Source organism: Calliopsis andreniformis, chromosome 5 (assembly GCF_051401765.1).
Source record: "Calliopsis andreniformis isolate RMS-2024a chromosome 5, iyCalAndr_principal, whole genome shotgun sequence".
In the NCBI taxonomy this organism is placed as follows: Eukaryota; Metazoa; Arthropoda; class Insecta; order Hymenoptera; family Andrenidae; genus Calliopsis; species Calliopsis andreniformis.
In genome coordinates, this window is record NC_135066.1 from 18,380,406 (window position 1) to 18,407,440 (window position 27,035).

Below are 27,035 nucleotides of genomic sequence, written 5' to 3' on the forward strand. Positions count from 1 at the left end.
ATTTCGAAAGCAGAATATTAAATGAGCGAACTGTCTAACTGTCACTCCAACTAGTACCCAGTTTCTTAGCGCTTAACGAAAATACGAGCTAAAACGAATCTGTATATTTTCGGTGTCTATGTTACAAATAGCCCGGCTACAACTTAAATGCCAAATTTTGCTTTTGCAAATGACTCAATTCCAAAATTATATCTTTCATCGTTGTTTGTCAGAAATTTATTTACATGTATATTCATTTTAATTACAAAAAGTAACAGTACAATAGAAAAGTCATTAAAAATAAATTGCATAATCTGTAACAATGAATATCTATCATAAATTTTTATTGAAGAAGATATTCTGTAACTGGAATAAGTTCATTTTTTCTGAAACATTCCATGATCCACTCGCTTTTAACAACTGCTAACGACGGCTGTAACTTAAGAATTGAAGTTCGAAGTTCAATATTAATTGAATTATCTTTAACAAACACATGCGTTACAGTATCATCTATAGTTTCCTTAATTGTTCCAGTCATAAAACGAAATTTATATTTTGAAGAATCTGATTCATCATTGAAATACCCCACAATATCTCGAAATATGGAATAAGGTGATATTCTGTTGCCAAACAATTCTGCATCTAATTCTTTCATTTGTGCGCGATCAATTTCTATAGTATTTGCCTAAAAATAATTTTTAAAATTATTAAAAATCTTAATTTACAATCCTAGAGAAATGCAGCAACTAAAATCGTACCGTTTCTTCTACTTTTTTAAAAGAACGTCCCAAACTCTCTTCATCTGCATCTGTAGTATAATGATCATAAAACTCATCATAATGCTGTTCTAATCGCTGCTTCGTTGATTCGCGACAACATATCAAATCCCACGGTAGGAAATCTTGTAAAGACGACCAATTTTCTTCTTTGATAACACGTTTGAACCAATCTACTGTTACCACATCATACATTTTACTTTGTATGATGTTATTTGCTCTCGCCTGGAAAATTCAAGTTCACATGCTGAGTACTTGAGTACAATTAATGATGTACTAATAACGAAAGGAAAACAATTTTACCGTTCTGATGTTGCCAAGTATAATGCAGTAATTATCTTTCAATGGATTCTGTACAACTCTCGCTCTGTGTTGCAAGAGAGTTTGTTCAATTTGTTCTTTAGGCAGCTCGTCATTTCCATTTATCACACAAATTTCTTTACCATAGAGAAGTCGTGAAATATAAATCGGTGGATTGTCGTAGATACTTGACGTTACATTTTCTGTTGAATTTATTGAACGTCGTTTTGTTCTACTCACTTTAGGTTCAGGAGCATCTTCTATATCATCGTAATCCACTTCTCGTTTCGTTAATTTTTGAATTGGTCGTGTATCCTGAATAATAATTTAAATATACATATTTGAATGATAGAGTAATTCAAATGTACGTACTTTAATTAGCGACAGCAATTCTGTTTCAGTGCAAACGGCGTACCATGGTTTGTCATCTCTAACTCTCATTACTCTAGGAAATCGTAAACTGTATCCTGTTGGATAATCGTTACTTCGTGTCATTTCTGAGGCACGCACAGTCACTATAATAGACTCCTCAGGACGAACCCATAATGGTGGTTTATCAAGCTAGAAAAGATTAACATTGACACATCTACACAAACAATCGTTTTTAAGAAAAAACTTACTCTAGGAGGAATAACGTTTGGAGGACACTCTGATTTCCATTTTTTTTCAAATCTTTTCCCTAGTTCTGTCAATGTATTAATAGAAAAACCATTACTAACTGATACGACGGACATAAATTTTGAAGGATTTTCTCCTGGAATATTTGCTGAAGAAGCTACTCCCATTAAAAAACTTTTGATTAAACCCATAAATCTTCCTTCTCCATAGTAACCACCGAGAATAAGCAAATCTACGTCTTCCACTAGATCATCAGAGAACTGAAAAAATAATTCTTCATAAGAAAAGGAAGTGTAAATCAGTAGTATAATATAAGATCTGAAAGGAAGAAATGCTACCTCAGCTTTTATCTTGTAACAACCGCTACCGTCCCGTACATTTGGTCTGTATATAGCATCACATCTTTTTAATACAATTCCTTCTTCTTTATTCTTCATGCTTTCATTAAATGCGCTACATACCTCCACGCTTTAGAAAAAGACAATTATAATTATACACGTGAAATTTATTTTTAAGACTGCTAGTATTGAATAATATACCTATTTGAAACGTTACTAGATTTACACAGCATTAAACAACCCTCTTCTTCTTTAAAGGCTTTTTTAAGGATTTTCAACCTTTCTTCGTAAGACTCATTATCAAGTAAAACATCATTGTACAAAAGAACATCAAATGCAACAAAACATGGTTGGTGGTGGCTATTTTCAGAAAGTTTTTTAACATCATAATTCATTCCTTTTGAGCCCATTAATTTCTTTTCTTTGTGCCAACCCATTAATTCACCATCCAAAATTATTGATTTACATTCTGAATTTAAAAGTCGATTGAAGACACTACTCATAAAACCTACAATGAGGGATTCCGTTTTAGCTTTATTAGTCAAAAATAAGATCATGTATAATGTACGTATAGAAGTCATACCTGAAGAACTAGTTTCTCCATAACCAGGATTATTTGTAATATCATATCCTTGTCTTGTAAAATATTTATATTTACCATCTTTCATATGCATTTGAGATCGTTCACCATCATATTTGCATTGTACGAAATACTGTTCACCTTTACTGAAAAGTTTCTCTGCATCTTCAATTTTACACCTTTCTAATAGCATGGGTTTAAAGTGAGAAAATACTGTGATATTATGCTGATATCTCAATTGAGGATCATATAATGTGTCACATACATGACGTAAATTTGATGAAACATCAAATAATTTGTTGGCATCTCGGTGGAAAACTGAAACAATATATTATTTATAAACACAGATTTCCATTAGTTACTAAAGCTATAATAAATGGTAGAAAGAAAATATACCATCTAATATTTTCTTTGTTCCAATGCCAAGTTTTAAATCTTTAAGAATTATTCGTGTAATCCATTTAAATTCCAGTGCATTTATTTTCTCTAGTAAAACACTAAACGTTTTATCTTTTTCTTGGCCAGTTTCGTCTGGAGAAGATATACTATCAAGAAACAAATTAATTCGTTCTACTGAAAAATCAGAACTATCTCGTGGTAAACGATTTTGCAAAATCGAATAAGCTTTTGCTGCAAAATCACTTCCTGCAATCTTTTTTGCTATTGGAGTCCTAAAACAATTGGTTTTCTTTTTCATCTAATGAAATTATAATAAAAATACTAAGAAAAAGATGCAAATAATAATCTCACTTATATTGTACAAGATTAATTGCATCCTTGCTATTTTTACCCAAGCAGAACACACGAACATAGAGATTGGCAAGCGATTTCTCTTTCAAATTACTTGGCCCACGTTCTCGTTCCAGATGTGGTAAAATTAATCTTAATATAGGAAAGAGTGATACATCCTAGTGATATAAATTCAATTAAGTGACTTATATATTTAATTATTAAGAAGGAAGAGTGCACAATTATACCGCATCTGGTAACTCCGTTTTTATCTTTTGACTAATGTTGCGGCACGCTTGAATGAATTTCCTTAAAATTTCAGTCTTCTTTTCTCCTTGCACTTTTGTAACTTCTTCTAAGACTTTGCATAATCTTTTAAACTCAATTTTACTAGCCAAAGTCAGAGTCATTTCACCTACAAGTCTGAAAAACAATAGCAATCAATCATATAACAGCGTGTTTATATAAATAAATAAATAAATAATTGAATTATAAGATATTAAATAATTATACAAGTGATTGAATTTGTATAAAAATGTATACATATTTATTTACATTTGTGCAGTTTCTCTTACAATTAAGTTCCTTATACATATATAAATTAGAAATTTTATACAAATAATGAAATAAACTAATATTTCTAAATTATATTGTAATATAATTTTCAAGATACATTCTTGCTAATAAATGATTTTCTGAATGCAAATAAATAAGATGTAAATTAAACGCTGCTTCTCGTTTCAAGTCTAAAAGATTAGCATTTTCTTTAACTACTTCTCCAGGATCTTCATTAAGTGCTAATTTATAAAAATGTACAGCTGCTGGTAATAAACCAATCTGATGAAATGCACGGGCCATATTGTAATACGTTTCTTGTTTGCCATCTTTGCCTCGTAATTGAGAATATTTTTTCAGAAAGGCAATAGCTAAAACAAAAGAATTCAAGGTATAAGAAAAATATGTTGAAAACATTTCTTAGTAAAACAGTTTTTTGTTTCCTCAATAAAATATAGTTCATATATGTAATCTTGTATTTACCTTGAATTACAAGCTGATTTTTTTTAACAGATAATTTTTGGCAAGCCATTTGCAACTGAGTTACACCAATCAGTAATGCTAATAAAGCACTTGGTGCTATTTTGAACAGAGAAATATAATCATTCAGGGCATATTTATATGTCCCAGACACAAGACAATTATTTGCATGCATTATATTCAAATATGAAAATACATCTTCCCGTCCAAGAAGGCGCATGATAAACCTATTGTGTCTAGAATCCTGTGCCTTTTGAATAATAATGTTCAATAAATTCCATAAGTTTGGCTTCTGACAAACACGTATTAGCAGTCGCACAATGTTGTATCCATGATAGGAATCATTATTGTAAATGCAGGAAAGCAAGCACAAAAACATAATATGTGTATTTCTCTTCTCAAATTTCTTTGACGTTAAAGCACTCATACAGATTCTTTCTAAAAGACTGTACTTTTTTAATCTGCAAGCAAGTTTACACATTTGCAAAAGCAATAAATATTCATCTTTCTCACTAAGTTCTGTAGCGTTAAGAAACACTGGCACATTTTCGTCTTCAATTTTCTCTCCTCGGGACAATCGATGAAGTTTCAATGACTCTAATCGTTGGCGTACTACATACGTTCTACTTAACACATTTAATTCGACTTTGTTTCTTATGTAACTACAATGTCTAGAAAAAAGTAGCATAGCCGATCGAAAATATTCATCGTATCTTTTTACTTTAAATAGGAGCAAAGTTCGCTTATAAAGTACTTGAGGATCTAAAGCATCTGATTCAGGATCTTGGTCAAGGACTTCTATTGCTTTACTGAACTGACCCTTTGATTCGTATAGTTTAGCTAGAGCTGTCCGTGCACCTAGATGCTGAGGCGATAATTTTCTAACAACTTCATACGATTTTATAGCTTTTTTTGCATCTTTACAACCGACCCAACATTCTGCATGTCGTAGCCACACTGCAGCTAAACTATAATTAGTACTATTCACTAGTGGATCTAACAACTTTAAAGCATGATCAAATTCCTTTTTTCCCATCAAAGTTTCTGCTATGTCTAAGAAAAGATCTCCAGAAATTTCTGGGTTTTCATTCGAATAAAAACTGGGCAAAAGTTTTTCTGCTAGTTTCATTTGATCTAATTCAATAAGAGTTACAAGAAATTTTGCCCTCAAATCAACAACGACATCATCGGGTATTCCACAAGCTTCTATTTCAGGTATGTTCTGATCTTCTGCTCCATCTTTCTTTTCATCAAACTTTTTTATCTTTGTATCAGCATTCTCTTCATCATTCTTATATTTTACCCAAATCCTAGTGTATGTAGTCAAAATGTTCAAACATCTCTTAAACTGTTTTAATGCTATTAATATTTCGGTCATGATATTAACTTCTTCCAAGGTGATGAAACTGGGACACTTTGAAAAAATATTTTCCATTGCTTCTAAAGCTTGTTCATTATTATTTTCTTCCATGTACCGTTTAGCTAACATTTTAGCATATTTAATTATTTGTTCACCATTCTCAGGTTCCAATTGATGAAGTAACTTTGAGTATCCCTTTAAGAAAGATCTCTTGTCTCCATTTCGTTCTAAAAGCCGTGCTCGCGCTTCATATAAAGTTATGTCTTTTGGGCTTGCTTGAATTGCTTTAGTATAACATGTTATAGCTTGTTTGATATCTCCACTTTCTAGTGACATAGTAGCCAATCGTACCCACTGATCAGCATCTTTAGGACTCAAATGTGCTGCTATCAAAGCGAACTGTAAAGACTTTTCTGGTTGATCTGCTTCATATATCATTGCCAATGTGTGAAATGGTTCTGGAGCACTTGGTACTTGTCTAAAAGAGAGTTAGAACCTTTACATTATTTATATCCTTTCGTTTCATAATCTCAGTATGGTACAAACTTGCATTTATCATTTTAGGAAGATCACTTGCCTAATTATTTCCATACATATTTGAGCAGCTAATGCTGTTTCTCCTCTTGCAAATCTTAAGTTAGCTTCACCCATAAGACCTTGAAGAAATGGAGGAAGCGTCCTTTTTCTACGCTTATACCGTCCTCTTGATGTTTTCTGATGAGTCATCTTACTTGTTCCCACTTCTTCATTATCATTATCAACTCTGCAAAGAACATACTATGTTTTCCAGATGTTTTATAAAAAGAGTAAAGCTAATTTTTGGAGTACTACCTAGTAGAATCAATCTCTGTTGTTTCTAGATCTATATCTTGATCCATTCTTGAAGAATACTCTGAGAATGTCAGTTCTCCATTTAAAAACTGTTTCGTTAATTGATCTTCTTCATCTGTTGTTAATAATACTTCTTGATTTTCTGTATCCACAGTGACATCCGTGATAGAACTGCTTTGTTCAGAATAAATATCTGGTACTACATTTTGTGATATGTCTTTAATCTCCAAAGCTTTTGCTTCAACAAATTCAGTCATGTCTACATCCATGTTACTCAGAGCATTTTCATCAAGTTCTTCTATGATCACTGGTGCTAATGCACTCTTTTCATTTACTATTTCATCAATTTTGTCAGTGGACGGTGATAAACTGATTTCAATCACTGTGTCCTCTTCCATTTTAATGTTTGTATTAGATGCCATTATAAGTGTTCACTCTCTATGTAAAACACTATAATCCTTTGTTAAATATATATTTTAAATAATTGTGTAGAGTGCCATAAAATACATAAAGCAATTTTATAAATATATAGGGTAGGCAAAATATTCTTGTTAAGCAAGTGGTTCTTTCAGCTCTTACTAAGTCCTTGAATATATCTTAAAGTATGTAAACTGTATTAATTTTAGATTAAAATAAAAACAGCAGTATATATTTTTGTGATTAACAAAGATAATCCAAGTTCGGATACTCGAGTACTCGAATTCAAGTTCGAATATTCGAATACTTGAGTCTAAGCTCAAATACTTTTATCTAAATCTGAATACTCGAGTACTCAGGCTCGGGTTTTGAATCCAAATTCGATTTATAATGAATATTTAGAGTACTCGGATGTACTCGGATATCCGGATAGTAAGTTCTAGTAGTTATCATTTTTTGACACTTAATTATCGCGTGCTTAATTGTAAAATTAAATTGTATATGTATAAAGAACGTAGAATTTCAGATTTCAAATTTCTTTATTGATAACGTACAGGTGTAAGAGTCATTGCACTTGTTAAAAATAACGTATTTATTCAAAAATAAATATTTATGAGAGGTTAAGTTATTGCGTAATTGTTTACCTTCGCTGATTTTTTATTTGATGTAGTTGACACGAAATTTTTCCGTCAAAACAAATGCATCTGTGTAGAGTAAACTTTTCTTCAACACAGTACCTATACGACTGACGTGTTTTAATTCTTTTATAGTTGGAAAGATAGTCCGACCAGTCAAATCTGGTCAAATCTAATAATTCACTGACATCAGCACTGTGCAATGTGAAGTTCTGTAAACAGTACGATAATAGTTTGCATTATGGTTTCTTTGACGTTGCTCGTAGGTACTATTTAATCGTAATAATGTAATAAAGCATAACGATTATACTTCGAAGAACTAAGAAACACAAATGTTAAGTCAAAATGCATGTTTCTAACGTTTCATTTTTTCGATCAAAGCAGATCATTACTTTAAGAATGTTGAGGTTATGACATCAAAACAAGAATTTGTCAATAACAGAACGTCATTACGTCTTTTTTAGATCCCTTAAACATTTGCCAATTAAAAAAAGACTTATCTCCTTGTTTCTTGAAATATTAAAAAGAAGCATGATTACGGAAAATACTGTCTAATAAATTATGCCTCTCTACTACATGTAAGATATTCAAATTATATTATAACACAATTAGTTTTGCATAATTGAAATGAAATATATCAATTATTTAAATTTTTTTTAATTTAATTTTTTTATATGTAATATTGTCGTATGTTTTACAATAGATACTTGTATAACAATCCATTTCCGTCACTAATTCTTAAGATTAGAATAAACTATCACAACAGTTTTGTTATAAAGTTGATAAAATATAATGATTAATGAATGCTTTTTATTTGTTTTTTAGTTGATATTAATAGTATGAAGCCACACATATGTTGGCTATATATCTCTTTATTATTGTTATTTGGTATTGTGATTGAAATATCGCACAATCAAGTAAACTGTTTGCTTGATAACCAGAACTTTACAAATCCTGAACTTCATACTACAGTTAAAACACGATGTCATCGCAATGGACCAGAACAAGTGAAAGTCCATTTCACTAGCAGAATTATTGAAAATGAGTATATTGTTGCATTTAAGGGCTATTACAAACCACAAACACGTAAAAATTATATAAGAGCTGCATTGAATACTTCTGGTGTTTATAACTGGAAAATTTTATTTCGTAATAATTTGGCTAGCAATTTTCCTAGTGATTTTGATGTTGTACTCTTAGAAGAAACAGATAAACATAGTGGCCTTGATGCTTTGACTGATCATCCTCTTATAAGAAGAGTGACTCCTCAAAGACTTGTACAAAGAAGTTTGAAATTTGTCAATGCATCAGAAGATGTTGATTTTCCAGAATATAAGAATTTTAAAAGAAAAATTAACAATTATGTAAGTTCTTAAATTAAAAATTGTTATTGATTTAAATTGAATAAAACTTTTTTATACTAAAGTATGATATAAATTCTAGGACAGTCAATTTTGGCAGTCAACCAATCGTCACACATCACGTAGATTATTAAGAGCTATATCTAGACAAATTACAACCATACTTCAAGCTGATGCTTTATGGGGAATGGGTGTGACTGGAAATGGTGTTAAGGTAATTAGTACTAAGAGAAATCTTTGTAAGATTAATTGGAAAAAAACATACATCTAATGATTACTATTAGGTAGCAATATTTGACACTGGATTGGCAGCTAGTCATCCACATTTTAAAAAGATTAAAGAACGTTCGAATTGGACAAATGAGAAAACATTAGAAGATAGTTTAGGTCACGGAACATTTGTAGCTGGAGTTATTGCATCATCTTGTATAGATTGCCTTGGCTTTGCACCAGATGCTGAACTTCATATTTTTCGTGTTTTCACTAATACTCAGGTACCTTTAAGATATTGTATTATTACATATATTCATTTTCTACTTAATCCTAAATACTGTAAACTTTTACTTTTTCATAGATATCATACACATCTTGGTTCTTGGATGCATTTAATTATGCTATTTTGACTAAAGTTACAGTATTGAATCTTAGCATTGGGGGACCAGACTTTATGGATCATCCATTTGTTGATAAAGTATGGGAGTTAACAGCAAATGGTGTAATCATGGTCTCTGCAATTGGCAATGATGGACCTTTGTATGGGTAAAGAACTATAGCTCATCATTATTCTTCCCACTTTCATAATGTGTTATTATTCTTCATAAGTGAACTTCTTTCCTTTGATATAGTACCTTAAACAATCCCGCGGATCAAATGGACGTTATTGGAGTGGGTGGAATTAATTGGGAAGATCAGATAGCAAGGTTTTCATCGCGAGGTATGACAACTTGGGAATTACCATCTGGATATGGTAGAGTCAAACCTGATTTAGTCACATATGGCTCGGAAGTACGAGGATCTGCATTACAAACAGGTTGCAGAACACTGTCTGGAACTTCCGTTGCTAGTCCTGTTGTCGCGGGAGCTGTAGCACTGTTAGCCAGCGGGTTTGTACAAGCAGATGGATCACAAAATGTTAAACAAAGAGTAATTACATCTCAGATTTATGCTTTTCTGTTTATTATCTCTCACATATGTATATATAATCGAAACTGATGATAATCGAAAATTGTATGGATCATTAGGTAACTCCAGCTAGTATGAAACAAGCATTGCTCGGTTCTGCGCGCCGTTTACCCGGAGTTGGAATGTTCGAGCAAGGCGCAGGAAAATTGGATCTATTACGAGCATTCCATTTTCTTCGTTCTTATACACCAATCGCTACACTCAGTCCGAGGTAATCAATTTTTTATATTGTGGTAGACAATGTCTTTTGCTTGTTTTCAATTGAAAAATTCTATTCTCAGCTACATAGATTTAACCGAATGCCAGTATATGTGGCCATACTGTACACAAGCCGTCTATCATACTGGAATGCCAACAATTGTAAATATAACTATAATAAATGGCTTGGGAGTATCTGGGCACGTAGCGGATCTCATATGGCATCCATATATTGGAAATGGTAATGGTGATCGAATCGATGTGTCCGTAACTCATAGTGATGTCCTTTGGCCATGGTCTGGATGGTTAGCAGTTGCGATAACAGTTCCATCATCTGCTCGAGACTGGCAAGGCATAGCACAAGGTTAAAAAAGCATTACTTATTTTTCTGTTTAGAAAATTTCGTGTAAAGTTATTCTGCACAATTGAACTTTATATGTAGGTCATATATCTGTTACAATTGAGTCACCGCCAAGTGATGGAGAAGAACAGCCTAGACAATCTAAAATAGAATTGCCTTTAAAAGCAAAAGTTATTCCTACACCTCCTCGCCAGTGAGTATTTAAAAAAACAGAGTTTCTGAATATCATTGTAGAAGTATGTTAAACTAATGTTATGTGTTTAACAGTAAGCGCATTCTGTGGGATCAATATCATAATCTGCGTTATCCTCCGGGATATTTTCCAAGAGATGACTTAAAAGCAAAGGATGATCCTCTCGATTGGAATGGCGATCATATTCATACTAATTTTAAGGATATGTACCAGCATTTACGTAATGCTGGTTATTATTTAGAAGTACTCGGTGCTCCATTCACTTGCTTTAATGCCAGAAACTATGGTACTTTACTTGTTGTAGATACAGAGGAAGAATTTTTTCCTGAGGAGGTAATACTACAATATCTGTTTTAGAACTTCCAGTAATGTTTTTTAATTTTATTGATTTATTTTAGGTAACTAAACTAAAACGAGATGTAGAAGAAGAAGGTCTCTCTGTAATAATATTTGCAGATTGGTATAATGTCACTGTCATGAGAAAAGTAAAATTTTACGATGAGAACACTCGACAGTGGTGGATACCAGATACAGGAGGCGCAAATATACCAGCTCTAAATGATTTATTATATCCTAATTGGGGAATAGCATTTGGAGATCAAGTGCGCAATGGTCAATTTACTCTCGGTCAACATCCACCTGTTACTTTTGCTTCTGGCACTACAATTACTCGGTACGATCATTTTAATAAATTAATAATGAAATGACGCTTATTAAGTTTTTTATTGGCTCAGATTTCCAAAAGATGGAGTTATTTTATACGTGGAATTACACGATCAAGGACAAGAGCTTCTGCTAGAATCTGAAATAAAATCTACAATGTCGGTGCCAATTCTGGGACTCTTTCAAACAAGCGGTTATAAGAATATTAAACAAATTTCTGACGATAGTCATGTTGACAACGTGATACCTGATAAAGAAAACTCAGAGAAAAATAATATGAAAGATCAAATCAATGTTGCGCCAGGTAGAATCGTAGTATATGGGGACTCTAATTGCATCGATGATAGTCACTTACAAAAACGTATGTTCTGACAAAAAAGTGAACGTATTTATTTGCAATACATGATAATAATGTAATCTCTTCTTAGCTTGTTTTTGGATGCTTGATGCTATATTGGAATATACAACAACAGGCCACGTTGCAACTGTATTTACGGACGAAAGCAAAACCAAGGCAAAAGTTCTTGAAAAGCATAGTGTTTTAGACATTAATGAATTACCACAACGTATGGAAGGAAGTCACTTAAGACGACACAGCAAAGTATTGCAGCCAGAAAATACTAATGCTGGTCATATTCGACCGCTTCCATCTTGCCCTAGCAGTTCTCTTGCTATTCCAGTACCATTAAATAAATCTGTTCCTATGTAAGTGATTATAAATTTATAAAATTCTAGGACAATTTATGAATTCATAATAATGATATATGTACTCAATCCGATTTTAGAAATCTTTATAAACCTCAGAAATTATTATCCGTGGGTGATGCAATAATTGCAGTAAATCCGATTTTACAAGATTCAAATTCTTTATGGCTTAGAAGACGAGTTGGCGGCGCGAATATTCCTACGCTGCATCATGCAGAGCGAAATGACATTATTGCTGAATTAGAACAAAATGCGCAAGATAATAATGAAATATTTCCAAGTAAGTGGAGTTACATGGCAGGAATTATTATTATAGGAAGTATTGTCCTCTATTTATTAAATCGATGGAATTACTTAATATCAAAAAGGCATTCTCGAAGAAAACGAACAGTTGGTAGATTACGCGGAGTTATACAAACGATTTCTGTACGCAGAGTGCCTCAAATGTGACTTTGTATATGAGAAATCTTTGACTAATGCGAGATAATGTCCAATTATCTGTGGTGAATGCTTCGAAAATAAAGGAACTATATTATGTACCTTTAAATATACAGTACCCAACATAAATCGAAATATTATATAAATAATTTTGATAAACTTTATGCATTATTAATTATATGAAACACACAGAAATGCTAATTATTTAAATGAAAACATAAATAAAGAAGTACACATTTCCAATCGATTACAAAAATATAATTTTAAATTAATAGCATTTTATATGTTTGTGTATTTAATTTTTTTAAATGCTTTAGATTTTAAGTATACAGAATGCATATTTGCTTACAGTGAAGTATACATGCGTAAAAAACATAGAATAAGGTTATTTTCCACTGTTATTAACTTGTGATATATTATAATTATGTTTGTATAATTTTTATTACAAAAATTTATTCCAATATATAGTAATGCAGTATTTTTTATTAAAGGATATTATTATTTAGCAAAATGAATTACATGATTCCTAGAGATAATTTAAGAAATGATAAAAATATTGAGACCATTCCTTCTTTGTACATAAAACAATTTATTTAATGATATACAAATATTTCCTTATTTGCAATTTTATTTATCTGTATGTATCCTCTATATCTATAAATAATATGCTTTTAATATTTTTTACATTAAAATAAGTAATACTTTAATTGTAAAAGGGATTATATGTAATCCAATGTGCTCTGTCTTGTTCAGATGCAGACTTATGGGTGGTGAAAATACTTTTGAAAACTTCTGATGCTTTAGGATCTTTGGCTACACTATAGTTTTCTTTAACTTTTTTATATGCAGGATCTTCTGCTTCACTTCTATTACTGTTGATTTTAACAGGAGCTACTTTATCCTCCTTTTTAATCTTCTTTTTTGGAACCTCATCTTGTTTACTGTCTTGTGTTTGACTATCTTCATTGTGCTTCTGTTTCTTCGACTTCTTCTGTGCAGCTTTCCTTACTGTCACATTTTCTTCCATTAATTTTAGATCATCACCTTCTGCATTTATGATAACAATGTCTGTTGCAGTGAAGGGTTGTTGACATTGATGGCATATCTAAAAAAAAGCATTCCAAACAATAATTACACATTTTTATCTTTTTTAAAAATTGTCTTTACATGCTAAATACAATTACTTACTGTAGTCTTGACTTGTTTAAGTGCACGTTCACTCATGACGCAGCCACACGACCAGAGGAAACAAAATTTATATTTCCCATTCATTTCTAATCCAATAACTGGACAAATATATGGACTTTTTCCTCCATCTGTGTAACAGTCTCCCTTTTCTGCCACGTTACTTTCAAATGCTGGATTTGCTGTCAAGTTCAAATTCTTAACATCTTTCAAGGTTTTAATATGTTGAGCTGATTCTGGAAGTGTACTCCTATCTAAAAGACCTTCCAACACTGATTCCTTGCTATACAAGCGACCCAAAGCACAACCTACTACAGGCTGTTGCAGTGGCAATTGCTTTATTGCGCAATGTCTCCATTTAAATGCTAATTCTGCTGCTTTGTCTTTCTGCAAACAATTATATTAATACATAAGTTTACCATCATTCAGATATTCTACTGACAGATAAAATTTGAGGTTAACTATTATGCATGTATAAAAGCATGAGATTTTACACGTGTAAATTAGAAAGAATACTAACTATAAAAATCGTGCGGAAACATAAATACTAAATTACCTGTTCTGGCTTCTTTTTAACTCTCACAAGCTCGTCTCTACGAGGAATAGTTCCACCATCACAACCCATGGTGTTACGCGATTCACAAACAAATAATAATTAGAAATTGTTTGCGTTTGACAACATCTACGTCAAATACTATTATGAACTACAGCAGAGACTCACAATTCACTATTAGCGACCCTCAAACTATCGACTTATTTCAAAGCTTGGTCATAGAACCAAAACCTTCTAATCCAATGCGCCAGTTATTTACATATTCCTTTTTTAACCCATGTGAAGTTAGCTCACACTAGTAACCAAATCCAATAAAACATAGGTCAAAAAATTGCTCTTTAATTGCCCATAATTGCTCATCAATTATTTTTAATTGCTCACCTTTTGTTTTCGAAATATTATCAAAAAACTTTTTTGGGCATCTAGGGACTTTCATGTGTTGGCAACGACATACACTATTCCGAAACTTCTACAATAATGTACAAAACGAACTACACAAGCTACCAAAAAATTGCTCTTTGCTTAGAATTAATTGCTCAACCCTTAATAAGAAACAATTAGGTTAATAAACAACAAATCTTATAAATAAAAACATGAAACAGAAATCTAGTATCTTCTAAGTGTGCATGCACATATCCCCAGTAACTTTAATACAAATCATACGTTCGCATCCACATGAAAACCCAAAAACTTTATCTACTACATTGCGCAGTGACTTAAACAATTGTTCTTTAATTGCTCTTTACTGCTCTGTGATTACTTGTAATTGCTCACTCGTAGTTTTTGAGAAATCTGTAAAAAAAACATCGTGCTATTCGCATCGATGCGAAGTTGGTATACAATAATAAACATGTGTGCTGTGTGTGTGTACTATGGAAAGCTTGTTACGTAAAATCAGAATGGCGGATGGGACTTCCCATTTGTACTAAAAAAGTTTAACGATCGAGATCGAATCAGATCGAACCGAACTTACCGAACTGTTCTGTGCATTCTTTGTCTTTTAACGTCAAACGTGAACTTCCGTTGTTGGTTTCCTTTGACGAAGGTGTATGAGGTAATACTTTATCTATTAAAATTATTTCTTAATTATAGTGCTAAAAGTATAAATAAATTATGAAAACATATTTGGTAATTGAGGCGTTTACGTGAAAAAGAAAACAGTGCTATTGAGAAAGTAGAAAATGACATCAATTTCTGACAAAAAAGAGTTATATTTACAGATCTCTTTTACGCCAGGAAATTCATCACTTGATACTTGCAACTCACAAGTTTTTATTGAAAATTTTTTTTGTTAATTCATTAGGACTATTTAGTTCCAGTATTGCAAATATTGTCAATTTACAACTCATCTTTTATGTATTATCAGATTTGTTTTGTAAAGCATTTATAAAGTGACCTGTTGACTATTGATTCATGTTGCATGTTGTCTACTGCGCCCTGAGAAAAAAGCAACAAATTTTTTTAATATACTTGTAAGTTATTTTGAACTAAATGGGTCATACAGATGGGTTTAGCTTAAATAATTATTTGTTCCTAACACATGATTACAGAAATAATAAAATATTACAAATTTGTTGCTACAGAAATGCTACAGTATTACTAGAATTAAATTTAAAAAGAAAAAAAAAAAGAATGAAAAGAGGAATTTTGCAATTTAAGATATTCTTGAAAAATATACTGTAACAAGAAATGAACTGTACAAAACTGTAAATAAAATGTATGTCACCTTATTCATAATTCACTTGTTGCATCTTGATATAAAATAATATAAGGTACTAACTATCATTAATTTTAATGGAAACCACAAATCAATGTTCTCAACCAGTTAATATAAAGTTTGTGTAAACATATTAAACAGATATTGGAAATATGTTTATGTATTGTGTCAAATGAAACACTTGTTCATTGTGATTTTATATTTTTGTTATAACCTTTTAATAAGGTATTTCTGCACCTATGTTTACATAGCATATTTTTCTTATTTTTACCAATACAATATGCTGTCAAAGTTTTATAGAGGAGGACTGGATAATCCTGTATATTTACTTGTTTATTTATTAAGTATACAGGATAAATCTCATAAGTATACAAAAGCTTAAAAAATGTTTATAGGTATATGACATTGTAAAAATTAAAATGAAAATAGAAAAAGGAACAAGTAAAATAACACTTACAACAGTTTCAATATCTTATTTCTAAAAGAATTTATAGTATTACAAAATAAATGTGTAGACAATTGATAGGATTGAAGGTATGAAATCTGGATTGATAGATACGTGGGAGAAAAGTGTATATAAATGTAAATGACTTTGTTGGTGCATGGAAATTAATTAACTCAAGAGGTTATAAGTTTCAGATACAAAGATAATGAAAGAAATGCTTAGTACTTATTTATATTTTATTTTACACTTCATACTGTATGATACTCTTTTTAAAATTCATAATGGTGTCTTATTCACTTAAAAGATTGAGATGTTTGTGGGTCTAGCAGGCTCGTACAAGGGATATTGGCAAGTACTGAGCTAGTGTTTTATGCAATATAAGCTAGCGTATAACTAAAGGTCTGAAAATTTCCAGGCATATGTGTATTTGAACTTTTTTCTATTGTCTTTATACCTAGAACCTATTTTCCAAAGGCAATTCATTTTTTTTTTTATTATTATTTACATATTTTAAAATAATGTGTAACAAAAAACTGAGCTTTACCCTTTAAAAATATTCCACATATTTGGAAATACCCATAATACCATAAACAGTGTAAGAAAAAAAGTCAGATTTGCAGTAGTCTTAGATTAGAGATAATAGATTCAGCTTGTTTACAATTGGGCTAAAATCATGATTTGTTATATTTATTTTATGTCCTAACTTATAAGCTGCAAATATAAGAAAATAATGTTGAATAAAGAATTGTTTATATGTAGATAATGAACCTATTTATATTTTCCAGTTGTACTAACACAAAATGACTGCAAAGGATTCTGCTTGGGTAAGTACAAATATTTCTGTTTCATTTTGAGGTCTACATAGAATTGCTTCACAAATATTTTTATCTAGGATACTATGTTGAATATTGCGGAAATTCAACAACAACAATATTATGAGCTTCTGCCAAATTGGACAGTATATAAGAAGAAAGAGTACAAATATTTGAAACAAAATATTGGGTATGCACTATTTGGTCCTCCTACAGAAAGTAAGGATTCTAATAAATCAAATGCAACAACTGTTATCTTAACTGACAATGTATCAACTGATAACAGTGATATTACTGATGCATTTCATTATAATCCCAAGTTTCAAGAGATGATAGATGGAATATATGATCAGATATGCAAGTTTGGAGAAGGAGTAGAGAAAGATACAATTTGTTATGGATTAATTTACAATGTGACTTTTCGTTGTAATCATGAAAGATGTTCAGTGGAACATAGTAAGAATAAGGAAACACTGAGAAAAAAAGAAAACACTGAGAATAAAAGAGAAAACAGTGAGAATAAAGAAGAGAACAGTGAAAATATAAAAGAAGTCAATGAGAATGAAAAGCAGGAAATAAACATAGAAGTTACACCAGTCTTCAAAATAAGAAGAATTTGTAGGAAAACAACCAAGACAACAAAATGTAATTTGTATGATACATGGTACATTGATGTAAATGGAAGAGTATATGCAAATTGGGAAGATTATACAACAAATAATACTTTACCAAAATGCACAATGGTTCTTCCAAAAAATGGATTTTATCAATCTAATCCAAACTATGAAATTACTGAAGATTTCTCAAAAGTATACTTAGAAATTCTAGATTCTCCTGCATGTAGCACTAGTGCCAGTGTGCTAAAACAAATAGATACAATTTCTACTGTAGCTAGTGTAGTAGGATTGGGTCTAAGCATTGCATCTTTGTTTACACCCGCAGCACCAGTAACAGCAGGTAAATTATGTGCAGTTGTATATAAAGGGTGTCTAATTTGAAGGTGCAAACGGGATCTCGACAATCTCTTAAAATTTTGAAAGCACGTCCATTTAGAAAAGATTTGTGACGAGCATAAGATGCCTCTCTCCCCCTGAAATAGAGTAAGTTTTTTTCATACACCTTTTGAAATGAGTTACAGTTTGGGAGATAATTGTATGCGAAAGTTCAAATGAGACACCCTGTAGAAAATATCAGAAAATATTTGTTTCAAGTAGGTCAATATTATGACAAAGATATGCGTGATAATTAATGTAAAGGTATAATAAATTGTAATAGTCGTATTTATGATTAAAGGTGCAGCTGTTACTTCTGGAGTAAGTGGTTTATGGACAGCTGGACGTTCCGCATGTAATTTAATAGACAAAAAAGGACATAAAGAAAGTATTACAGACAGAAGTGCATTCTGTTCGTGGCTAGCTGTAACTGGTAGTTTAGTTGGTATTGCAACAAGCGGAGGAGCTGCAGCTCTTACAAAAGCTGCAGAAAGTGGTAAAGTTGTTAGTAAAACTGCTCAAAAAGCGTACAACATGTTACTCATTAGTAATGCAGGTATTAATGGTTTCGGTATAGTACACCAAGGATATTGCATGTATGAATTACATGAAGAAAATGAAAAAATTAATACTCTTGATATACTGTTTCTGGGAACAAGTATCTTGTTTCTTTGTAACTCCGTTATCAATTTTCAATCTGCGGAAGATCTTATTAAATCTACTCAGGGTAAAGTTATGGATGAGTATAGGGCTAATATACGTTCTAAACGTCTTTTGAAACAATATAATCGCGCGAAACGTGCAGCTTTTACAAATAATACAGATGTATTAGCTGAAAATGCTGAAGTCATACTTTATATTAATAGGAAAAAAGATTTACAGATGAACATTAATGTTAGCAATATCCCTACACACAGCTCTGTATTATTCGAAGGAGGCAAAATGCTATGTCAAGGCATTGTATTATTAGATCCTATGTTGTTTGTACAGAGATTGCTTTCAGGTCAGTATAATCAGGAAAATGATGATAGATTTTCGTCAATTGATGGAAACAATGATACGGACATAATTTATAAATTAAGAGATTTGCTTTTGAATTTATTAATTGCCTATAATTCAGAAGAAAATAACAAAAATACGGATGCATTTAATATTAATGAATTTGATAACATTTTTAACGATATGAAATCAATGGATAATGCTACACATATCTTCAACCTATTATTTAAAATGGCTATTAATCTAATAAGAAGAAGTGAAACAGATTTTGAATCTCTGTTTAAGGGAGTTTACTTCCTATGGTGCTATATAAAGGAAAATTTAATACAGATGTGTTCAAATGTAGCTTCTTCTATTAGTAATTTTAAAATGCAGAATAAATTACTCGAAATTATAACAGCTTTATTTGAAGAGATGGATGAAATAATCGAGAGACTGTCACCGGCTTTCGTGAAATATATATCAAAATGTTTGAGATCTTGATTTGGACATGAAGTGTATTGTCGAATAATTGAAAAGTATTTTTCAAATTAGAAATACTACATAAATACTAAGTATTACGTGCCTTAAATATAGTAGAGTCACTCCACGTCAAATCGATAACTTTTTTTTCCTCGATGTCTGAATAACACTTATTTCCTCAAATAATCAATCAACATAGAAGTTACGTACTATTTACAAATGTGATTTGTTTATAATTTTCGACTTTATACGAGATAATAATACAAGTTTCGTAGTATGTTTGTGCTTATTATCCTCTCGAAAATTGCTCAGAAAAATCTGCCTGGTCGGTGTCTGTCAGTGTTTTATAAATGTTGGTTGGTTGTGATTGGCTGTTTGGTGATATTGGTGGTGGATGAGGTGTTGTTTGATTGGTCTTCATGTTTTGCAGTGGGCGGTCTTAGTAACTGCGTTATGTTAGTGGGAGTTTGTTATAACAAATTTCTTTTCCTGGAATCGCGCTTCGGAATACAATATTTTATGGTGGTCATTGTTCTTTCGAATCGGTCTGACATCTCTGATGTCCTAATAGTACGGTACGCTGTTGTGTGACAACGTGTGACACTAACTTCAAGGCGCGAAGTTCAAATTGAATGTAATAGAGAAGGCGTCAAAAGTGAAATTGGAATAAGTTTATATGCTTGAAACCAGTTATAAACATTACTCTACAGAATATTTCAGAGTAAAGAATAAATCAATAACTCCTTAGAAACACTTATTTAAACATTCAAATCTCACCTTTTTCCCCTTCTCTAAGGAATTATCTCCAGCGCCAAGATGTAAAAGACTCGAAAGCTAGAAATCGATAAATGCTGACGATAGTTTTAACGAATTGGAGTTTATTAATTATAATATAATTATGTAAGATACCAAACTAAGATACCACTAAGATACCTTACTAAGATACCAAAAATTAACAAACATGTATAAAAATTTAGCGAGAAACCATTTTGGTACGCTCTCTTCGTCCCAGTCCTGTGAACTGATAAGACGTGTTTTCCCTTGGTTCAAATACAACAGTTTAGTTTGAGTTTAAATTTGTTTCATTTCTTTACGAGCAGAGTGCTTTAGCGCTCCACGGGCACGAATCCTTCCCGGGTCCAAATAAAAATCCCTGAAGGCCACGCAACAACGCGAAGTCAGGAGTTATGGTCGTAAAACAATTACTATTCGGTATGATGAACAGATCGCTCATAGGTCTTAGGATTGTAACATTTGTACTGTAAAGGTCGCTTCCCATTGCTGTAAGTTCAGGCCGTGAGCGCGTTCGCCGTCCACTTGAAAGTGTCAACTTTACGAGCAGGAGGGTCTGAAGTACCCAGCGAGCCCGCACCGTGATCTGCTTAATCACCAAACGAGACCGGCAGACCCAAAGCGACCATGCACCACGATCGCTGTCGCCGCCGCAGGCGGTCAACAAGGGTAGGGTCTTCCGTCCCACAGTGTATCGCCTATTATGGAAATTTGGAGCAAAACTCATTGCTCCTAAATTAATCAACTTTCGAACTAAGAATTCTTTTCTAAAGAGAATACAAAGATGCATCGATTGACGTATTAAAAAAATATATATTTTCATTGAGAAAATTGAGGCAACCCTGATTAAATACACGAAGAAAGATTAACAAATATTGTTTAGTTTCCAGCAATAATTATTGCGGTTTTCAACAATAATTAACATGTTTTTGTCTGCTTTTAATGTATGAACTCGTACTGATACGCAATAAGTGCGCATATGCAAGTAATCTGTAGAAATAGCATACAAAATGAGGCTGAAAATTACAAATTTCACTCTGTTCACTCTGTTCGCGTGCTCGGATGCTCGCGTGGAATATAGCCGTGGCTGCCAGCGCCGAACGCCTCTCATACTCAGACGCTCGTAAAAATCGACCCTTTCGAGTGGCTCGTGGGTCGTCTATATAAATCGCCTAGTGGGAACGTCTTTTCGAACAAAATTCGCCGAGCACGTACAATTTATGACCGAACGAGCCCGTTACAGCAATGGGAAGCGACCTTAAGGATGAAGAGGGATTCTTCGAAATTACAATTCTTTGAAGAATATAGTATTAATCCCTTGGCCTACACACTATCTGCATATTGCGCGAGCCATAGTAAACAAGAAGTTCGGTCGCGCGCCGTACCATTTAGCTGTTCAGCTGTCTGCCCGAAATGGCGCAAAATGTACATTTCTTATAACGTGTATACTTCGGGGTTACAAAAGGGATTGGGAAGTAATAAACAACGTTTGGGGACAAATAGTATTTTTAAGACGTCTAGGGCGTAATCATGATCAATTGATTAGTTAACAAAAACAATTTATTATTTCAAAGTGGATTATGAATCACTAGCAATTTGTAAATTAATACTTAATTAATTTAATGAAAATTAGTAGTCTTCAACTGTATGGTATCTTTCAAAGATACTTACAGAATACTTACATTTCAAGAAAAGACAGTCGATATGAAATAACTCCAATCGTTGGTTCAACAATAATACGCCGCATTTTATGCATAAATTCCTGACTACGAGTCAGACTCGTGGTTTTCGCTTATGGCATAAATTCTTTACCACGAGTCAGACTCGTGGTTATAGACTAAGGAGTTAATTAAAACAAATACATTAGAATAGGACGTACAATGGTTACGGATAAAACGGTTAGACGCAACTCTATACAGATTCGACTTTTCGTGATAGTTGGGAAAATTACTTATCGCCTCGTTGCAGACGAGCTGAGTTCTTATTCTCACTTTCCTGAAGGCGTTGTCTTTTCGGCACTCAATCAAATCTTTTTTCCGAAAATAAAATTTTCTCCGCCCTCCGGAGTCGGTGGAGTGAGGGAATATAGATCGCGTGGGGTAAATCCACCCGGACTGCAGTCGGCTACCTAAAGCCCCGTCTGGGGTGCAGATGTTTTATGACCAGTCTTTGGCCATTTTAACGTCCTTAACGGACCCCGTTAAATTCGCAGATCTTCCACAGTAAAACGCTAAACGCATAAACCGTTTCCGAATTCAACGTTAATTCTCTAATTCTCCGTTCATTTTTTTTGTTGCATTGCTTTTTCGTTTATACGTTATGCAAATATTTTCATACTAATGCTATTTTCTTCGACGCATGCCAACTTTCTTGTCTGGAGTACAACCGTAACGCCTAGCGCGTACCCAACGCTACCGCGGAAGCTCGGGCGGCAAACTCGCGCTCTCATTGGCCACTGTTTTTCGTTAATAACTCGTTAACGAAGCCTCATCTTACATTTTTGATAAGGAAAAAGTTGTTTCAAATCACCTCTTTCAAGGAACTGCAACATTTTTGTTACACCCTGTATAGTTTTTTGATTTAATTGCCTATAATCTATTACGATTCTCCACCTCTTTTTACCAGAAGCGTGAGTCTTTTTTGAAACAATCCACAATAGACTCAACCATGGATTGTTAGAATTTTTTATTATGCCTTGATCTAACATTTCATTTAATTGCTTATTGACCTCTTTACGAACTTGAGGATATCTATATGATTTCACGTGTACAGGTTTTTTATCAGTTGTTTTAATTGTATGTTCAGCAGAAAATATACAAGTTAATGTATCATTAGGCAAATGAAATATATTATTGAAACGAGTACAAATATTTTCTATTGAAGATTTCTCTTCAGAATTTAAGTGATCTAATTGTAATTTTTCATTAAGAATTAGTATTCTATCTTGTTTTACAGAATCTGTATGCTCTGAGTCAGTAACATGAAAGAATTGTTTCTGAGAGAGTAGATTTCAGTACTAATTTGGGAATCGATATTCGTTTTTTATGTATAGATGAATTTACAACAGTTATTAGTGTTAAATTTTTTTCATAAACTTTAACGAAAGCATTCGGTATTAATGAAAATTTATCGTTTTCTAAATTGCGCGAGTGAATGAACTCTTCACAAAGATTTTGGGAGATTTTGCAATTTAATAGGAATAACTGTTTCTGTTCTTGCATTTATATGAAGTGTATTATTAGAACATAATCGAGAATTTTGACTTAACCGAATAGTAATGGAATCAATTAAAAGTACTGAAGAAGAATAATCTTCTAGAAAAATAATCTTCTAGAATAATCTTCTAGAAAATCATTACCTAATAATCCATCAAATAGAATATTGCTTGGTATTGTTAATAAATGAAATTGTGCAGGAATGTAGTTTTTGTGTAAGTTTGTAGAACAATTTCTACTTGTCCTGCAGTTTGTATTGGTGTATCACATGAAATTCCATTTAATATTATGGGTGACTGATCTAGTATGCCGGAAAATATGAAGAATAAGAAAATGTGTTCCTTAGACGACGGTTCTGGGGTAAGTGCTGTGGGGTTCATCACAGTCCTCTTACCAAAAGGCATAGCCTTCCCCTCTTCGTGGTCAGATCCTTTAGGAACAATATTCCCATTCTTTAGCAATACGGTGTCGGACCGGTTGCCTTCTCTAAACACTCGCTCTTCTTCCAAACAGTCACACAATACTCGATAGCTGAGAGGCCCAACGTAGTCATCAGCCATCGGTCGACAACGGGACTGTTTAGTCTCATGCGCCCTCAATCAGCCACACGTAGACTAAGACCCTATCATAAATTTCTAAAAGACACGTTCTCGTTCGGCTAACCGTCCCAAACTCTTTCTTAAAATACGTTGACGCTAACAAGTATATGATAATCCTTAATATTATTAGATTTAATTAAGGAAGTTGAAACTCCAGAATTTATGAGAAATTTTAAAGAACCAGATTTATATGTGGAAAAACGAGATGTAAAGATTCCGAATTTTAGTTCATTGGAAGGAGAGAAAGCATTTGCAATGTTTACAACAGGAAGTGACTGAACTGAGCCTGAATTTCGTTCATTTGTTCCGTTTGAACATAATTTGCCGTTGCCGCTATGGGTGGTCTTGAAGGGTAGTGTCCTGAAAATTTGTTTGCTGATGTCTGCCTATCTGACGATTGCCAGCACTTAAGTTAGAAGGGCTAGGTATATTTTTGACGTTTTGACCAAATTTTCTGGAGTTGTTATATTGCCTTCTTCTGCAATCTTCAATCGTATGACTTAAATTTTTGCAGTATCTGCATTGTTTAATTAATGGTTCTACTGGCAAAAAATATTTTGTAAATAGTCAGTATAATGAACTTGTTATATTTGAGGTCTCCTTTTATTTAAATAACATTCATTTGTTGAATGATTTGATCTTAAACAAATCCTACCTTTAATGTTGTCGTATCGTAAGCGTAGCGCTTTTTCTTCCGATATAGCAGCCGTAAAAGCATCATTCATATTTCTAAAATCTCTATATCTCAACATTTGTGAAATTTGCGGACTCGTGTGATATATAAATCTATTTAAAGTTATGTCATTAATCATAGCTAATCTACCCGCTAATGTTAAATCATTTGAATCACTTACATGTACTATGCCTAAAATTCGGGAACATACTTCCTCAAGTCTTTGATAGAATTGAGACACTTTCATTTTTTTCTTGTTTAATAGAACTTAACTCTTCTAATAATTGACCCATAGATTTTTCATCGTGATATAAACTTAGTAATAATTCCGATGCTCTTTCCCACGTAGTTAAATCACAGTGTACATCTATCTGTTCACGCACCTTACCAACTATTTTACTTTTCATGTATAAAAGAAGAGAATATTTTTGATGAGGTTTCGCTAATTGAAATGCAACATCCACTTGTTTAATAAAGTTACAAAGTTTATATCAATTCCCATCAAACTCTATAGGAATTATGACCAGAAAATCAAGGGACAATGGCTGAGCAATCTCATTTGTATCAGGGATTTGACCCGGCTGTGCCATTTTGGTATAGGACAGAGAAAAAGAAAAATAGGAAATAGAAAGTCTACTTGATCTTCGAAAAATGCTTAGAATAAAATGGACCTTGGTACTTACAGTATATCTGTGTCACGTACTGTTATGCTGCTGGAGAGGCTACTTCCAAAATTTTAGTTTATAGCAATGGTCTTTGCTTATATTGGAGAATTCTAATCTCCTTTATACTTTAAATCAATGAAAATCGCCGCTCACAACCAGGTAGAACTATTATTTTCCAAATTATCATTGGCTTATGAACGTCAAGGTGAATCCCATCCTCGTCGACAAATTTTTGTATGTTGCATTCCCAGAATAATTAACTTGTATGTTAACTACAGAATGCTTTATTACAACAGTGCGTACAGTTCGACAGTCAACCAAAATCTGGCTTTTCCATCTAAGGGCAAGCATCGGGCCCTCTTGAGAGGGTAGGTGGTGGTGGAAACCTTGTAGGCCTCGTAAATGTGTTTATGGCTTTTTTCGTGGTTGTGCTTGGAAGGAAAAGCAAGGTTGCCACACGAATTATCAACATAAGAAATGCTAGGTTTCCAACAATATTGACGGTCGCATTTTATATATGACTAGAGTCATAAATCGTAAAATTCAAAACTTTGTAGTTTTTAAACAAATGTAATTCAGCAAACTGATGATTAACCTCCCCTAGTATCACATGAACTAGATCATATCTTGACTGGATTTGGTTTGGAATGACCCCGGAAGCATTAATTCTTTACGAATAATAGTAAAACAACTCCTTATTTTACTTAGTTAATGATAGAAATTTTCTAAATTGATGCTTATATGAATATGTGTTCGTAATTATGTTCAAAAAGACACGTATGTACCTTTTCCTTTGCGTTTACAACATTCAAGATTCATGCATTACATGAATAAGTTAATGTAATAATAAATAAATAAATTATAACACATAATTTGTTCTTTTTTTACTTTGCATGGAATGACGTGAAATTACACCAGTAGTGGAATGCAGTTCAAATGTTTTAACCGATTTTGCGATTCTTCGCAAAGAGCATCGCGTCAAACGTCACTCCATACTCATCAAATCAACAAACACATCATGTATTACTAATTTTTCTTCCAAATAATAAAATGAAACATGCAATTCAACAAGTAACATGACGTCGTTGTAAGTTTTAAAACTAAAGTAAGAACATTTCAAATAAAAAATAAAAGTTACATGAATTTATGTATTTTTACTTGATTTTAATGCTTATAGACAGAACAATTACTTGCACAGAAAATGGCAACTACACCAATAACAGATGA

General features: G+C 32.5%; 5 protein-coding genes across 9 annotated transcripts; 2 read left to right on the top strand and 3 right to left on the bottom strand.

The window, feature by feature from the left end:
* Positions 1–164: 164 nt before the first annotated feature.
* Dnalig4 (DNA ligase 4) lies at positions 165–7,820 on the bottom strand. Of its 3 annotated transcripts, none has more exons than XM_076377483.1 (12): positions 7,608–7,820; positions 3,569–3,743; positions 3,342–3,499; positions 2,988–3,262; positions 2,595–2,909; positions 2,213–2,519; positions 2,012–2,141; positions 1,775–1,933; positions 1,428–1,616; positions 1,059–1,370; positions 738–980; positions 165–664 (listed from the first exon to the last, which is right to left on the bottom strand). In XM_076377483.1, the coding sequence occupies exons 2-12, from the start codon at positions 3,728–3,730 to the stop codon at positions 323–325; spliced, it is 2,592 nt and encodes an 863-aa protein (XP_076233598.1). In that variant the 5' UTR covers positions 3,731–3,743; positions 7,608–7,820; the 3' UTR covers positions 165–322. The 3 variants fall into 3 exon arrangements, with proteins under 3 accessions (XP_076233598.1, XP_076233597.1, XP_076233599.1); XM_076377482.1 differs by having other exon boundaries at positions 166–664; positions 1,676–1,933; positions 7,608–7,819; XM_076377484.1 differs by having other exon boundaries at positions 167–664; positions 1,676–1,933; positions 2,213–2,480; positions 2,670–2,909; positions 7,608–7,819.
* LOC143178700 (general transcription factor 3C polypeptide 3) lies at positions 3,737–6,972 on the bottom strand. The gene is made up of 4 exons (XM_076377481.1): positions 6,547–6,972; positions 6,293–6,478; positions 4,359–6,193; positions 3,737–4,246 (listed from the first exon to the last, which is right to left on the bottom strand). Exons 1-4 carry the CDS (start codon positions 6,966–6,968, stop codon positions 3,966–3,968), a joined length of 2,724 nt encoding a protein of 907 aa, XP_076233596.1. The 5' UTR covers positions 6,969–6,972; the 3' UTR covers positions 3,737–3,965.
* S1p (membrane-bound transcription factor site-1 protease) lies at positions 7,589–13,099 on the top strand. Of its 2 annotated transcripts, XM_076377480.1 has the most exons (16): positions 7,589–7,860; positions 8,063–8,176; positions 8,424–8,962; positions 9,042–9,173; positions 9,244–9,453; positions 9,534–9,718; positions 9,805–10,102; positions 10,201–10,352; positions 10,423–10,703; positions 10,782–10,893; positions 10,968–11,226; positions 11,292–11,566; positions 11,628–11,917; positions 11,985–12,261; positions 12,342–12,541; positions 12,630–13,099. In XM_076377480.1, the coding sequence occupies exons 3-16, from the start codon at positions 8,438–8,440 to the stop codon at positions 12,746–12,748; spliced, it is 3,315 nt and encodes a 1,104-aa protein (XP_076233595.1). In that variant the 5' UTR covers positions 7,589–7,860; positions 8,063–8,176; positions 8,424–8,437; the 3' UTR covers positions 12,749–13,099. The 2 variants fall into 2 exon arrangements, with proteins under 2 accessions (XP_076233595.1, XP_076233594.1); XM_076377479.1 differs by having other exon boundaries at positions 12,342–13,099.
* A 152-nt stretch (positions 13,100–13,251) lies between these two features.
* On the bottom strand, positions 13,252–14,853 carry LOC143178702 (replication termination factor 2). Its single transcript, XM_076377486.1, has 3 exons — positions 14,441–14,853; positions 13,888–14,271; positions 13,252–13,804 (listed from the first exon to the last, which is right to left on the bottom strand). Exons 1-3 carry the CDS (start codon positions 14,507–14,509, stop codon positions 13,403–13,405), a joined length of 855 nt encoding a protein of 284 aa, XP_076233601.1. The 5' UTR covers positions 14,510–14,853; the 3' UTR covers positions 13,252–13,402.
* Positions 14,854–15,352: 499 nt separating this feature from the next.
* LOC143179453 (uncharacterized) lies at positions 15,353–19,991 on the top strand. Of its 2 annotated transcripts, XM_076378693.1 has the most exons (4): positions 15,353–15,491; positions 17,385–17,423; positions 17,492–18,368; positions 18,705–19,991. In XM_076378693.1, the coding sequence occupies exons 2-4, from the start codon at positions 17,400–17,402 to the stop codon at positions 19,883–19,885; spliced, it is 2,082 nt and encodes a 693-aa protein (XP_076234808.1). In that variant the 5' UTR covers positions 15,353–15,491; positions 17,385–17,399; the 3' UTR covers positions 19,886–19,991. The 2 variants fall into 2 exon arrangements, with proteins under 2 accessions (XP_076234808.1, XP_076234809.1); XM_076378694.1 differs by lacking the exon at positions 15,353–15,491 and having other exon boundaries at positions 16,615–17,423.
* The last annotated feature ends 7,044 nt before the right edge of the window (positions 19,992–27,035 follow it).

Coding starts and splice junctions, on each gene's coding strand:
- Dnalig4 (XM_076377482.1), bottom strand. CDS start 3,730: ATGACTCTGACTTTGGCTAGTAAAATTGAGTTTAAAAGATTATGCAAA. Junction 3,263..3,341: donor ATTAATCTTGTACAATATAA/GTGAGATTATTA, acceptor CAATTGTTTTAG/GACTCCAATAGCAAAAAAGA. Junction 981..1,058: donor TACTTGGCAACATCAGAACG/GTAAAATTGTTT, acceptor TGAATTTTCCAG/GCGAGAGCAAATAACATCAT.
- LOC143178700 (XM_076377481.1), bottom strand. CDS start 6,968: ATGGCATCTAATACAAACATTAAAATGGAAGAGGACACAGTGATTGAA. Junction 6,479..6,546: donor ACAGAGATTGATTCTACTAG/GTAGTACTCCAA, acceptor TGTTCTTTGCAG/AGTTGATAATGATAATGAAG. Junction 6,194..6,292: donor ATATGTATGGAAATAATTAG/GCAAGTGATCTT, acceptor ACTCTCTTTTAG/ACAAGTACCAAGTGCTCCAG.
- S1p (XM_076377479.1), top strand. CDS start 8,438: ATGAAGCCACACATATGTTGGCTATATATCTCTTTATTATTGTTATTT. Junction 9,174..9,243: donor TGACTGGAAATGGTGTTAAG/GTAATTAGTACT, acceptor GATTACTATTAG/GTAGCAATATTTGACACTGG. Junction 11,227..11,291: donor AAGAATTTTTTCCTGAGGAG/GTAATACTACAA, acceptor GATTTATTTTAG/GTAACTAAACTAAAACGAGA.
- LOC143178702 (XM_076377486.1), bottom strand. CDS start 14,509: ATGGGTTGTGATGGTGGAACTATTCCTCGTAGAGACGAGCTTGTGAGA. Junction 14,272..14,440: donor TTAAAAAGAAGCCAGAACAG/GTAATTTAGTAT, acceptor AATTGTTTGCAG/AAAGACAAAGCAGCAGAATT. Junction 13,805..13,887: donor TTAAACAAGTCAAGACTACA/GTAAGTAATTGT, acceptor GCTTTTTTTTAG/ATATGCCATCAATGTCAACA.
- LOC143179453 (XM_076378693.1), top strand. CDS start 17,400: ATGACTGCAAAGGATTCTGCTTGG. Junction 17,424..17,491: donor CTGCAAAGGATTCTGCTTGG/GTAAGTACAAAT, acceptor ATTTTTATCTAG/GATACTATGTTGAATATTGC. Junction 18,369..18,704: donor CGCAGCACCAGTAACAGCAG/GTAAATTATGTG, acceptor TTATGATTAAAG/GTGCAGCTGTTACTTCTGGA.